Consider the following 15081-nt stretch of genomic DNA (forward strand, 5'->3'; position numbering starts at 1 on the left):
ATTGAGACTATCCAGGTGCTTAAAGTTACACACATGCTTAAGTACCTTGCTGGGACCTCTTTGCAGAACAGATACAGCCTGGGCTGCAGCAGGGCAAGCTTTCCCTATGTGGCCCTGCCCTTGTGTCTCAGCCCTAGAGAGACCACCTGTCGAGCTTAAAAGTTTCCATGATTCCAAGTTTCCTCCTTGGCATTTCAGTTGTGATTACGAACTGAAGTACCAGTTGTGCTGGATTTATTTATGTATTGGTCTGTACATTCAGCCCTACATGTTCCCCACTGAAGTCCAAAGCAAATCCTCCCCTGAGTTCATCGGGAGAGTGACCAAGCCCTGTTTTTCATAATAGTCATTGTTTCTGAAAGACTCCTTACAGAAGAAAAAGAACGGGGGGGGGGGGGGCTTGGGGCACCTGAGAGACCAACACATTGATTGGAGCACAAGCTTTCCTGAGCGGCCGCTCACTTCATCGGATGCATTTGGTGGAAAAATCGGATGCCTTTTCCACCAAATGCATCCGATGAAGTGAGCGGCCGCTCAGGAAAGCTTGTGCTCCAATCAATGTGTTGGTCTCTCAGGTGCCCCAAGCCCCCCCTGTTCTTTTTGCGGATACAGACGAACACGGCTGCTCCTCTGAAGCCTCTCCTTACAGAACAACAGGGATTAGAAATGCTTCCCATCGCAGCAGCATCCGTACATCTTCCAAGCAGATTGCTTGCCTCTTATAAAGACTGCCACAACCTCAGCATCATTTCCATGCTCGCTTTTGGCCAGGGACTTGCCGGGGCGAGGTGCCTGGGGGGGGGGGGGATAATTCACAGGCAGAGCCGTGGATGTGTGGGCATATGACTTTTAACACAGCTCCGTCCCTCTGTATCTGCAATGATTTCCCCTTCCCAGCAGGCTGCCGGCCACCGGCTTATTGCCACGGCCATCGGTGAGGACGCTCCCGCAGGCAGGGGCAGCAACCGCGGCGGAGCCGGCTGCCCGGGGAAAGGTAGCGGCAGGGGGGCGGAGCAGAGAGAGAGCGCGGGGGAACGGGGCGGCCGCCGGAGATTGGCTGCCGCTCATGTCGCTCAGAACGCTGGGCCCCCGCCCTTCCGCCGCTCGCGGGGCCCCGGAGCCGCTCCGAGCGAGAGAGCCCGGCGCGCGCGGAGCTGCGGCCGCCCGCGCCAGGCTCCCTGCGCTGGGATCCTAGCGCCCTCCTGCCGCTGGCCCGGCGAGCGGAAAGGGAGCGAGGAGGAGAGCTGCAGCCAAGGGGACCGAAGCGGCAAAGGGAGAGGGAGGAAGGGGCGGCAGAGCGAGAGAAACCCCAGCTCCCCAGCGCCGACTGACAGAGCCGGGGAGAGATGACATCGACGGGGAAAGACGGCAGCGCAGCGCAGCACGCACAGTATGTTGGACCCTATCGCTTGGAGAAAACCTTGGGCAAAGGACAGACAGGTTGGTTCCTTTGCAGCCGCCGCGCTAGGGCGAAGGTGCGGGAGCCGCTGATGGGGATGGGAGAGGTGAGGGTCCCTTGGGCGCCGGCGGGGGAGAGGCTGTTTCTAATGGATTTTGGCCGTTGTTTATTTCGTTCCTGGTTTTATTTTATTTTATTTCAAAATAACTAGCTAACGAACGAACTAACTAAATAAAGCAGAGGCTGCCTTGTGGGCATCACTCTTGCTAACGGGTGTTGTTCTGGTGACTGTCAAAGCGCATGCAGAGGAAAACGGGGGATGCCCTGCTGCTGGTAAATTTCATGCCCCTTACTTCACTGCCCCACTTTGCTTTCTTTTCTTTTTAATCACATTAAATGGGAATGAGAGGTGCACTGTGTGTGCCGGAGAGGAGGGGGGAGGAGGAGGAGAAGCACGGGGTGGGGAGGCGGGGGAGTCACCAGCAGTATTTCATGACATCATGATTGAAAAGGGTGTAGTCCTTAAGGTGCAGTTGGTGGGAGAGAATGTGCACGGTACAGTCTATGGCACTGGCTGCTGTGGTTATTTGGAAAGCATGAACGGATGGTGCTGTTGGGTATGTTTTTGTGTGGCATAGCTGGAATTTAAAAATAAAAAAGTGGTCAGCAGCAGAACCCACTCTAGCGGCTTGAGGTTTTTATTTATTTATTTATGTTCCCAAAAGCCCCTGTTTGTGAAACTGGCCCCCCCATCAGATTTTCCTGAAAGGAACAATGGTAAGAAATATTAAGAGGAAACGTAGTGGGAGAATTAGCAGAGAGCAGGTGCTTGTGCCCTACGTGGCATAATTAGATCTCCTAAATGCATTCAAAATCTGGACTCGCTGGTTGCCTGCCTGGATGTTATATTTACTTCAAGGGCAGGGGAGCAGTAATTGGAAGGAAGAGCAGTTAAAAAAAAAAATCCCCAAAGCCTTTCCCATTTTTATGTTCTTTTTTTAGTAACAGGTGCAATGAGCAATGGGATCTGGCAAATTGATTTGGTTGGGGGACCCCCGAAAGTAGATTGAGTCTCCAGGTTATAATTTAGAAGGGAGGGTTGGTGGAATCAGCCATAGGGGGCTTCTTCGGGCTTGTGGGTGTTAAGTGTTGTTCATTATGGTGGGACAATAAAACATGATGCATTGTGTTTTTTAAAAACCCAGCCAAGCTTTGCCCATCTGTTGTCTAAAGGATTTAATAGGCGTTTCCATCCCCAGCTGCTGCCTCTGCTCTGCCTGCTTCCTCGCTGCCCTGCATGGCAGCAGCTCTGCAGTCTGCAATTTTCTTAGGGACACAGTCAAAATCCAGATCTTTCTCTGTAAGGAGAAATGCTCTTCTGAGATGATTGATTATGACCCCCCCCCCCTTCTCATTCGTTCTTCTCTTCTCCACAAACCCCATGGCAACCATTGGAATATATGGATGGGATGTGAGCATCATATAGTCTTGAAATGAAAGTGACTTTTATTTTATTTCCCCCCCCCCCAAATCTTTAAAATACTACAACTGCTGAAGGTATCTAGCTGCTTTTTTTTTTTTTGGTCACCACCTTTATTCTTCATATTACTGAGTGAACCCGTATCTCTCCAGATGTAGTTTCCATAAAATCCGTCCTGGTGTTGATGATGATGATAAAAATACCCCACCAAAAAATTGCAGTGTCTTGGTGGTGATAAATCTGTATCCTGTTTCCATAGTTAATCTCTTGCTGGGCACTCTAACTGATCATAAAACCAACCCTAGATATACACGTTCATTTTCTATCTTCATCACCATTTCTTTCTTCCTCATCTTCTCGGCAACCCTCACCCCCCAATATATAGATATCAAATTGCGTCTAAGATTCCTGCACATTAACCTTTATGCTCCAAATCACATAACCTGATACTATGGTCCTAAAGGGTTATCTGCAGCTTTGGTTAATTTTTTTCCCCTTGATAATCTTCCTATCTTCCTCGTAAGTGATTAGAGAGAGAGAGAGAGAGGCAGGCAGGCAGGCAGCAGGGTAGGAGGGGAGAGAGTGTGTTTTTGGGGTTGTTGCTTTTGGGCTCTGCAGTTATTTGACCAACTGGATTAGCAGGAAAGTTGCCTTTTACCGTTTTACACTATAGCAAATCTATAGAGACAGGTTTCTGCATTGTGCACGCATGTATGTGCAAACAGGAAACACATTCTATGCACCGTTTCAGGGAAGATGGAGGGATAAAGCTTAAAAGTAGCTGATGCCAGCCTCTGTCTTCCTTACCTTATCCGCCCTTGATATAGATAATGCATGGAGGTGAAATTTGAATTGGTGTTAAATGTACATAGTTAAATACGGGAAAGATGCTTTCTGGTCTTCTGCATTTTCTGTGCTAATCAGATTCGGGAATGTGCAGAATTGCAGGTGTGCATGTAGCTCTCACCCTGCTAACTTGGAGGGTGAATGGGGAACCTGCAGCATTTTTGTTAGATGACAACAGTGCAGTGTGAGGACCTGATTGACCACTGCAATTTGCTAGTGTAACTCCATTGAATTTGATGGAGTAACACAGTGGTGAATCAGGCTGTGAGAATTTCTTTAGCTCATCTGAAGAGTTTAAGGCTTGGAAGGTTAAGAAGTAAAGGCTTGTTTGCTTGCGTGTATGTGTATGTGTGTGTGTTTTGTTTTGTTTTGTTTTTGTAGGGGCCTTTTGAAAGAAAATTTGGCAAAACAAACTTACAAGCAGAAGGAAAACATACAGTCCTATTAGACCAAGTCCTTTACCTTCTTCATTGATCTTCACATCACTCATTTTTCTTTTAAGTGAAAGAATCCTTCACTCTAAAGTTATTTCAGATTTGTGGCTCTTGCTGCTTTCCCATTTGTATTAAATATTATACAAACCTCTTAGTAGCTCTCATCTGCCCTGCACTCAGATTGGATAATTTTTAAGATCAAAGGAAGAGGAATAAGGGAGGGCATCAAGTACAGAATCTGCCACAGTTCATGGCAAACTTACAAAGGATGCTATGAAAGGGGAGCTTTCACGTTCAGTTGAACTCCAAATGGCATGTTTCAGCCTCCGTATAGCTATAGCAGATTTCCTTCTCAATCTCTGAGAAAGAGAAATGTTTACCAACAAGAGCTTGCTGGTTCCTGCAAAGAGGCCCAGATACTCTGCCTGTGATGTCAGTGGAAGCTGGTGACATCTAGTAATGGGGAGGGAGTTGGCAAAACTGACATGGAGAAGTGTGTTCAGATCCAGTTCAAAAACCGTGCTGATTTTGATTTAAAGAAGGATAGCCAAAGCCTGCCCTGAGGAGTCTACAGTGTTGGGACATCAGGCTCTCTGAGAATGACTGATGTCACAAAGAGAGGATTAAGGCCACTTAGTTTGGAAAGCAGGAAAGGAAGGTGCAGTGCAATGCTGAAAAATGTTTGCACTCCAATAATACTGGGAGTGGGACAAAAGCTAAGAAAAAAAATTTTTAATAATTCAGCACAAGAATTCTACATGTGAATAATTTGGAGTGCCGTAGTAAGACAGTTGCCCTTTTGTAGTTGTATTAGGTTCAATTCAAAGTATCTCTGCCATTGTTTCTGGCAGCTGGTCTAGTAGCTCATGGAATCTGTATTAGGAGGGAACAAGAATATAAGAAGCAGTGTAATAATTGAATTACCACACTCGTAACATTTTATTATAAGGAAACGTCATTGTAAAAGATGACAATACAGGATATATAAAGGAGACTATGAAGGGGTTGGTTAATGTAAATTTCATTGAATTACACTGTACTGCAGTTAATTATTGTAGTTTTTCACTGTAATTAACAGTAGTAAGCAAAAAGGTTGTTCTTTGTGTTTCAATAACACACCAGGAGATATTATGCTTAGAAAACAGTTCCGATTTGAACGCTAAGAAGAGATTCAAGTTTATTATTCAGATTAAACAGAGGCTGCTCTCCATTTGCCACTAATTCTGTATGAAATCAACTTTTCATGTATTCCTGATGCTTTTTTTTTTAAATTCCAGGAATATATTTTGTTTGTGACTTTTCTTTTGCCCTTGTTAACCTCTGTTTTCCCCTTGAAACCCTCTGCAATAATTCAGATTGACTATAGTGAATTTTTATTAGTGAAGGCAGAGATGTGGAATTGAAGTATTCCTTGGTAAGTGCTTCAACATTTCAGTGGATCTTTCTGCATTTTCATTCAAAGGCCAACTTATACACTTCAGTACTATTTTTGTTTGTTTGCCCTGACACCAGATGACAACACAGTTAAAATGTCTGAAATGCTCCTTTCTCTGCAAGAAAAGCAACACTATCCTGTGCTGGGAATTTAGTCTTTGATCAAGTTTCTTTGAAAGCAAAGAGCATAACATTGCAAATCCATTTGGTATACTCACACAACTTCTCTGATATTTGGGCCTAATTCTGCAGGCATTCCATACACAGAATTCCAATTGAAGCCAATGGCAGTTCTGCATTTGGAGAGCTTGCATGATGAGCCTTCCATATTGAGAGGGTGCACTCTTTATATACTCTGTTGTATATAAAGTACAATAATTTGTACATATAACACAGTACATATACCAGCCAATAATCAATCATATACTGGTATGATATTGAACTGTATAGCTGTAGAATTATGATCCTGCTGCTCCTTCTGATTTTATAAAAGTATGCATCATCAGTGTTATCCATACTGTCATTAATAGTTTTGTAGACTGTAAGGGTCAGATCCACAGATGATTTAAACTGGCACAGCTCCATTGAATTTGGTGACTCTGACTTACACCAGCTGAGGATCTGGCCAGAGAGATGTAAATCATTTGCAGTTTTCCTGTTTTCCCCAATACATGCAAGTTCCATTTATATTTTTAAACACATTTCTTACTTGGTTTTTAATTAGAGAGTCTATCTTGATAGCAATGAGACTTTTCTGAATCTGCATACCTTTCAGTGATAACCTGTTAGGACATCTTTCACTTAAGAGATGAACTAATTAGTAATCACACAATTGGAAATGTAATATTGGAAACAGTGTCTCAGACAATGGAGGTTTTACAAGCACAAGTTTTTAGTGAAATGTTGCTAAGATATGTTGACATCAGAATCAAATATATTTGTCTGGACCCTCAATGTTAAATAAGGTTCGAAAGGAGGTTGTTATACAATAAGGGCAGAACTTTAAAAAAGCTGCCATTGATTTTCAGAGACTTGGTCTTCGGACGCCCAATGTGAGATACCTCCAGTCTGATTTTCAGAGATGCTGAGGCTCTACATCTCCAATTGAAATGAGTGCTACCATGTTAAGTAGCTCTGAAAAACGGGCCTTTTGAAAGTTTTGTGTTAAAACTATTCTAGCAAACACCTCTTTGCCAAATTTAGTGCAAATGATAGGTAGAAGAGATCTAATTTACGTCCTGATCCTGCAATGTGCTACATGCAAATGGACTCCTATATGCTCTGCACGGGCATAGGGGTCTGACTGCACAAAGCACATTGCTAAATCAAGGCCTTATGACCCAAGCTTATTTCCAACAAAATTCGTGGCATAACTGCCATTGAATTCAGTGGGAATAGAGCAGGCTCTTAGTGTATTTTTAAAGTGACAACTAGCCTTTTGCCCAAGAGTTGTTAAAATTCAGATACTCTGTCAAACGAGTGGGATCATATAACTATTTTTATATCTAAATCTCAGACATCACCAGGTGCTGCAGAAATGGCAGTTCCACAAATACCATTTTCATGCTGCTCAAACAGCTTCCTCCTTTCCATCCCCACTCTAATGACATTTAGTGTCATTACAGTGGCGAAGACCATACATGAGAATGATGAGAGAGGTTGGAGAAATTAAAAACATTTCTCAGTAGAATTTATCTCTGGAGGGAAATTATTTCAGATCTACAGACAACTTGCAGCTCCATTGGAAGAACCAGCATAGTATTTTAAATGTGTCCTTATAACTGCTTTTGTATATTACGATATCCTCACCAGCCAGAGAATGTTCTGGATTCCCCAACATTCTGACGCACTTTACAGTATAGCATACGTCGATTTCATACAGAATCTTTCATGCAACCTGTAATGTTGGATGCTTTACAGAATTAAATAATAGATGCACTGTTTGAAATAATAATAATTAATAATCAATAACATAAAAAAGAGCAGAGAGAAATTAAGTGGCATGGACAAAGGAGAAAAAATGGTTTTCACATGAAATTTGACAGGGTATGGGGAGCCTCATCCAGGTCCTATTGAAATCAAATGAATTATTTTCATTGACTTCTAATGGGAGCTGGATTTGGTACCAAATGAGGAGAATGCAGTATGGCCATTCCAGAGGAACAAAGCTGAAAAGAAAGCTCTTGCATTGACAGTACTGAGATTACATAAAGGGGTAGAGAGTAAGTTGTTTGGCGAATGGAGGGACTGAGGAAGGGAATGAAGAGAGACAGAGGTTTGTGCAAGAGTTTTAAAAATGAGGAGGCTAAGTCTGAATCAAATCCTGAAATGCTCGGGGAACGAATGTAGCTTTTTGACTTTTGGGGGTTATTTCTTTGTATGTTTGAGACTGTGGGCAGCAGATTCTGCACATGCTACAACAAAGCTGGGACTTGCTTCCATTAGTCAAAATGAGAAGATATGGAAACATGGATGATGATCTGAGCGGAGGTGGACTCAAGGCAGGGGCATACCTGGTTGATATTACAGGGGTGAATTTGTAGACATTAATTTTGGGGAGTTTCATTGTGTGCTGCTCTTTGAATGCATAGTCGGGTTATAGGAATAAGTATTGCTCCTGCTCCCACTGCAGTCAATCAATACAAGATATGCCTTCAGTTAACTTCAATAGGAACAGGAATTAAGCCCATTATAATAGGTAAGGGTCAAACTTTTTCCTTCTCGAAGAAACTTCATAATGGAACAACCATCAAGAGTGTGGTTTTTTTGTTACAAACAGTGCAAGGGCATTAACAGTCTTAAATGATAAAACTGTTCATTTTGTTTGTGGGAAAGTGCCAGAATAGCTCAGCTTTTCAGTCCTCATACATGAGATAACACTCTTCTATCACAAGATTTGTAGAGTGAAGCAAATAATTCATCACAAATAATTTGTTCAATAAACGTAGCCTGCCTTCTTCTGGAACGTCCATGAGCAGATTGCGATTTCCTCAAAGTAATTTGTCATTGCAGTTTATTTGACAAATGTTTATTTTGATTTTTTTCCCCCTAAATGGATTGAGCCTGCTTAATCAATAATCAAAGAACTGAGTTGTGCTCTTGGATGCAATCTGTTGGATACGTTACAGAGTACTGTTCTGTTCCCTGGTTGGATGAGTGTGCGAGCATTTCCAGCATGAATATTTGCATATGCAAACATAAAATTTGGTTTCCCGAACACAGTTTCAAGAGTTGTTTCCCATAATGATTTGTGCCAGTATGACTCAAATGATCCAATGTTTGCAGAAAACAAATACAAAAGGGTCACAAATGTGATCAAATCAAATTCACTTAAAAATTCAAGTGAATATTCACAGAACTTTTTTACATTATTCACCCAGCTCCCTTGGCATGTATCATGATCAGTATATATGACTTGTACATAATGATGAGCTGCAAAACTTTTATTTGTTTTTATTTTAAATCTGTTTACATACCCAAATCACTACAGGTGAAATTCACCCCTGTGCAGAAATCTAGCACAAGACCTATGCAACCACCGAAGTCTGTCTTAATTCCTCAAAACTGGGTTTAAGTGAATATTAACTTGAGCATAGGACTTGCGCTGGCTATCTGCATAGGGACAAATTACACTGTAACAGAGCACACTGTATATATAGAGTTATTTCCAAATATTCTTACGTATTATTATTTAGTGCTATTTGTGTTACTGTAACACCTAGAGGCCCCTGTACAAATTCATAGGAAGATGCAATCTCTGTCTGAAATAACTTACAACATAATTTAATTTTTAAAACAAAATATTTGAAAGTGCATTCCCTCTTCACCACATTCAGGATCCTGACTTTTTTTCTGTGACAGCTGATAATATCTCAAAGCCTATAAACAAAGCAAGCAGCAAAAGAATATATTCTGTACAGGTGCTGATGAGGTCATTGGTTTTTGAAGGGTAAACTTAGGATAGTGAGTGGAGGAGGAAATAAAAATTACCATATGTTTATATTTAAAAGCTAAGCTAAGCACAGGGCATGATTCTTATGTAGAATGGGGAGTTTTGTAGTTCTCTGGCAGAAAGCATCCCTAAAGTCATCCATCTCAGCCACTGGATGCTTCTCTTACTATAGGAAGATGTTCAGGTGGTGTAGAGCCCGCACAGTAGCTCATAAATGGTCACCTCCAGCTATCAATGTATAAAAGCACAGTTTAGGAAAAGGGCATATAGCTGGTGCACCCCTTACACCTGACTGACCCCCAGTTGCCACAAAAGCTTCTGGGCCATTGCCAGCCAGTGTAAATTAGAATAGCCCTGAAACTGCTCTGAGTTAGGACTAGTCCTGCATCTGAACTCAAGATTGGGGAAACACAAAGGTGCCTTAAAGCCACCTTTTTACATACATGCCTACCCGAAGGTTCAGCGAGCATTTCTTAGCTTAGGATCTGTCTCATACTGTTACAGTTATGGCATCTTTAAATAAAGATTTTTGTATGGGTCTAGAAAAAAGCCTCAACTACTTTGTATTTCACCTTTATATTCTTATTTTAAGTTTTTATCAGATTATTCCCCAGTATAATTACCTATGGGCAAATGTTAGATAAGAAATTAGAGAGAGGAATCTGTTGCCTCGTTAATCGCTGGTTTGATTAATGAAGGCATCTGATAGTTTGCATTCTCATGATTAACTTGGAGGGGATTTTTGCTGTGACCAACTGTACTCCAAGATTTGTAACGGTTAGAGATTGTGGTTGAATTGATGGCAAAACAGCGTCTGAATAAGGTGGCTCTGTGTGTGTGTGTTTTTTTTATTTTGTTATCTAATCCAAAACTAAATATTGGGATTATAGGTATGGTTGTGTTTTGAAGTGAAGTGTTTTTTTTTCCCCCCTTTCACTTTTCAGAGGTTGGTGGGAAACAATTTTCAGGCATCCATTTAGTAAGTACTTTTCTAGCTGCCTGTACAATTGATCAACAACGTGTCCTCTGTTTCCTGAGGCTCTGGTGATTTGTTTCACTACTGTTTTGCAGTCCAAGCTTTTTGGGAAGACAAAAAAAATCTGTGTGATTTGTGTGTTTTCAGTAACGTTTTACAAACGTATTAACAGGAATTGTTTCCACAGAGTCATTCCTGTATGGTTGCATGGGGCCCCACAGGCCATAAACTCAGCCCTCCAGCCAACATGCCATTAAAAGTACAAATTATGGAGGAACTGGTCTCAGGTGGTGGGGAGTGACAAGGATTGGTCCACAAATGTCCTACTTTTGAGAGGCACTGAGAAACCTACTGATAGCACTGTAAATCCTAATCTGCCTGGAGATGGACTCGGATGCTTTGACTGGAGAGTGATGTGATCATTCTGTGCCTGGCCTTAATTTTGACCCAGGGGTAACTCTAGATATGATTCTGCAGATCCTTCTCTTCTTTCATCCAATTCCTCTCCCCCATTCAATGTTTGGCCAGAAATATACATGTATTTCTAGCCAGGTGCACTGTTGATGATGCCCCACAAAAAGACAATCAGGGAGGAGAGATTCAGAGAAAATCGCATGGGCATCGCTTTCCCATGTCCTTGCCAAGTCTGATGGTATCACCACCAGCATCAGTAAGAGCTTCTCCAGCGGTAAGAGTCTCAAGGTCGCTTCCGAATTTGGGGCTCCCACATACCTCTGCCTGTTAGCACCAAAACACAGGGCCGCTTATGAATCATAGTTATGTTTGAGATAACCCGGGAAAACATATTTTGTTGCTTGGTCCAGACAAAGCTTCCTTTAATAGGTTGGGATGTTTTGAAGTTGCAAGGTGAAATTGGCAGATGACTGCACTTATGAAGAGTAGTTTATTGCAGTTAAATCAAATAATAATAGTAAAAAAGTATAAGCAGCAAGAAAAAGATGACTTCAGTTTCCAGGCTTTTTAATGGGGTGAAATTGATCCCTGTGCAAGAAGCGAGCACAGCGCCTGTGGCCTGCTTAAACCTTCCAGTTAGAGCGTACATTGCTCATAGGCACTGTGCTGGCCATTTGTACCGCGTGAATTTCACCCACAGGGTCTTCCCTCAATATCCTTGGGCCAACTTATCCCTGTGGTAACTCCACTAAGGATACATTTGGCCCTATGAATTTACCAGCCAAGTTTTCTTCAGCTCTTCCAACATTTTCACCTGAAATTCATTTGTCCCTTTTAAGCCATGGGGGTCCTGAGTACTTGGTCCTCACTGAAGGCCTAATTCTGCTCCCATTAAATTTGGGATGTTTTGCCACTAATTTCCCTGGGAACCGAATTGGTCCCTCTTTTTCCTCTTGCCGTTGCTGTACTGATGTTTTTCACCCCTGGGATAGTTGAACTGGAAAGTTGTGAAGTTCATTGCTCTCAAATCTATGTACTCCTGAGGGAATGGAGCAGGGAGAGGAACCATGTTTGGCTTTTTCCATCGTTGCTGCTTCACACAGCAAAGCTAATGAAGACCTAAAGAAGAAAGACCTCTCTAGAATCTTCAGAAGACATTATGGTTTCAGGTGCAACTTTCGTCATCTAACCCCCATGCAATCACCAATAGAATCATCTCTACCAGGGCAGGTAGAAACTTGCAGAGAGCATGGTGTGATGGGTTGGATCACAGAAACCCCCTTGGAGCTGCCACATGATATGCCAAGACTACTTCTGCTCCTGCTTTCTTGCCCAGTCAGCTTAGGACTTCAGTGCCCTGCCTAGTTTGAGCCAGACTCGCTAGCCTGCTGCAAACCCAGACCCAGGTCTGAACCACGTCCCCTAACAGCTGTAGGCTTAACTGAAAGCAGCTTACAGAAGTGTGCCTGTCTTTAACACTCAGGTGCCCAACTCCCAATGGGGTCCAAACCCTAAATAAATCTGTTTTACCCTGTATAAAGCTTACACAGTGTAAACTCATAAATTGTTTGCCCTCTATAACACTGATAGACAGATATGCACTGCTGTTTGCCTCCCTAGTATTAATACATACTCTGGGTTAATTAATAAGTAAAAAGTGATTTTATTAAATACAGAAAGTAAGATTTAAGTGGGTCCAAGTAGTAACAGACAGAACAAAGTGAATTACCAAGCAAAATAAAATAAAACCTGCAAGTCTAAATCTAGTACAGTAATAAAAACTGAATACAGATATAATCTCACCCTTAGAGATGTTTCAATAAGTTCCTTTCACAGACCGGACACGATTCTAGTCTGGGCACAATCCTTTCCCCTGGTACAGCCCTTTTTCCAGCTCAGGTGGTATCTAGGAGATTTCTTATGATGGCAGCCCTCCCTTGTTCTGTTCCATCCACTTATACATCTTTTGCATAAAGTGGGAATCTTTTGTCCCTCTGGGTTCTCACCCCTCCTTCTCAGTGAAAAAGCACCAGGTTAAAGATGGAATCCAGTTCAGGTGATATGATCATATGTCACTGTTAGACCCCAAGCCTTCATTCCTCCCAGCCTGACTCACAGGAAGGCCTGCCTGCAAAACAGAGCCATCCACAGTCAGTTGTCCTGGTTGATAGGAGCCATCAAAATTCCAAACCACCATTAATGGCCCACACTTTGCATAATTACAAGAGGCCCTCAGAGTTACATTTCATATTTCTAGTTTCAGATACAAGAGTGATACATTTATACAAATAGGATGACCACACTCAGTAGATTATAAGCTTTGTAATGATATTTTACAAGAGACCTTTTGCATGAAGCATATTCCAGTTACATTATATTCACATTTATTAGCATATTTTTATAAAATCATATAGAGTGCGTCATATCTAACCCCCATGCAATCACCGATGGAATCATCTCTACCAGGGCAGGTAGAAACTTGTAGAGAGCCAGGATCCAGTCAGAAAGAGATAGTCAGGGGAATCTTGGATTCTATTTCCAACTCAAGTACTAAACTATTGTGTGACCTTGGGCAAGTCACTTCACCTCTCTGTGTCTTTGTTTCCGCCCTCACCCTTTGTCTATATTGTCTATTTAGATTATAAACACTTCAGATGAGGACTGTCTCTTTCTGTGTGTATGGATAGTGCCTAACATAGTGAGGCCCTGATCTCAGTGGAGACCTCTTCGTTCTGCAATAATACAAATTATTAATAAAGCACAAGGAGCTGTTCTGGCAAATGGGGACTATTGCAGCAAGTCTTTTTAGGAAATCCCCCGTACCCTGGTCATGCCCCATATGGCAGATCTGGGAAGAAAGAGTGGGTATAAAGCCAATGCTTGGGGAATCTCCAACTAACCAGCTAAGCTGGATTTCTTCCTCCTTTGTGTTGCCAGAGATGTACAAAGCGGGTGGAATGGAGGCCAGGATCTAGCCCTGTAAATTTGCAAACTGAGGGCTGATTTACATGATGCACTAATCCGCATTAATCTGGTATAAATTCTAGTGTGTACTAGTGTGTTGTGCACTAACCTGGCCTGAATGTAGCAAGATGACATTAATGCACACTAGTGAACTTCTTGTTCACACCAGCAGGGTCCACACAGGCCAGTTAGTGAGCAACATGTTAGTGCCCACTAGAATTTACACTTCTCTAATGTGGACTAATGCATTGTGTAGACAAGCCCCGAGTCTCAGTCATGGGGGAGAGTAGGAAGGAAGGCAGCTCTTTCTGTGCTTTCACTATGCCTACATTTGGGTACAGTGGCATTATCTTCAGTGGGCCTTTCCTGCACAAGGCCATGAAAGAAGATTGAGATCTCTGTTGTGTGTTCTCTATGCATGTCTGTGTAATAATGGTCACTAAAGACAAAGCTGAGCATTATATTCAGACTTGGCAATGACACAAGCACCACAGCTCAGTTAAACACAGGCATTTGTTTTGCTGGAAAGGCATGGCCATGAGTTGCATAGCTTTTGGGAATCCTTATGCTCTGCAGTGCACAGCAGCTGTAAACAGAATTCCTCTCATTTACTTTTCAAAGCATAGTTTAAATCCAAATATTAAAAAGAAAAAATTGGGCTAGATCCTCGGCTGTTGTAAATTAGGGAAGTGCCTTTGACATCAGTGCTGATTTATTCCAGTGGGAGATCTGGCCCAGGGTTTCTGGTTTCTATAGCTTATTTCACTCCTTGTATTTGTGCAATTCTATCTTTGTCACTGATTGACTAGGTCGGCCAAATTCTCTTCTCAGTTACACCGGTACAGTCCTACTAACTGAAAGGGGCTTAGAACAATTTATGAGAGGAGAATTTGGCCCATAAATGCATTTCTTGGTGATATCAGACATAGACTGCTGGCCATGTTCTAGTTAAGAGTAGCTCAGATTTGCATCTTGTTTCCTCTGCAGTGAAGAATTGAACGAATTAAGAGCATAGAGTAAACTGATATTGTGGAGTAGTTCAGTTTAGATTGAGAACATGGTCAGAACTTTTTACAAATTATTGAGAGGTTGATGTCCCTCCATGCCCCCAAAGCTCATGCATGCACTTAAAGTCTGTGCTCAACTATGAGTCCAATAAAGAAGAGCAGACATAGCAAGTAA

At 42.3% G+C, this 15081-nt stretch overlaps 1 protein-coding gene across 15 annotated transcripts in view; it reads left to right on the forward strand.

Moving 5' to 3' along the window:
- The first annotated feature begins 1094 nt into the window (after positions 1-1094).
- BRSK2 (BR serine/threonine kinase 2) overlaps positions 1095-15081 on the forward strand; it is a 450698-nt gene continuing 436711 nt past the window's right edge. For all 15 annotated transcript variants that reach the window (XM_038404500.2, XM_043517782.1, XM_043517775.1 and 12 more), the window contains exon 1: positions 1095-1440. In XM_038404500.2, the coding sequence (XP_038260428.1) occupies positions 1347-1440 (94 nt within the window). In that variant the 5' untranslated portion in view covers positions 1095-1346. The remainder of the gene's footprint in view (positions 1441-15081) is intronic.

Source organism: Dermochelys coriacea, chromosome 6 (assembly GCF_009764565.3).
Source record: "Dermochelys coriacea isolate rDerCor1 chromosome 6, rDerCor1.pri.v4, whole genome shotgun sequence".
Taxonomy (NCBI): domain Eukaryota; kingdom Metazoa; phylum Chordata; order Testudines; family Dermochelyidae; genus Dermochelys; species Dermochelys coriacea.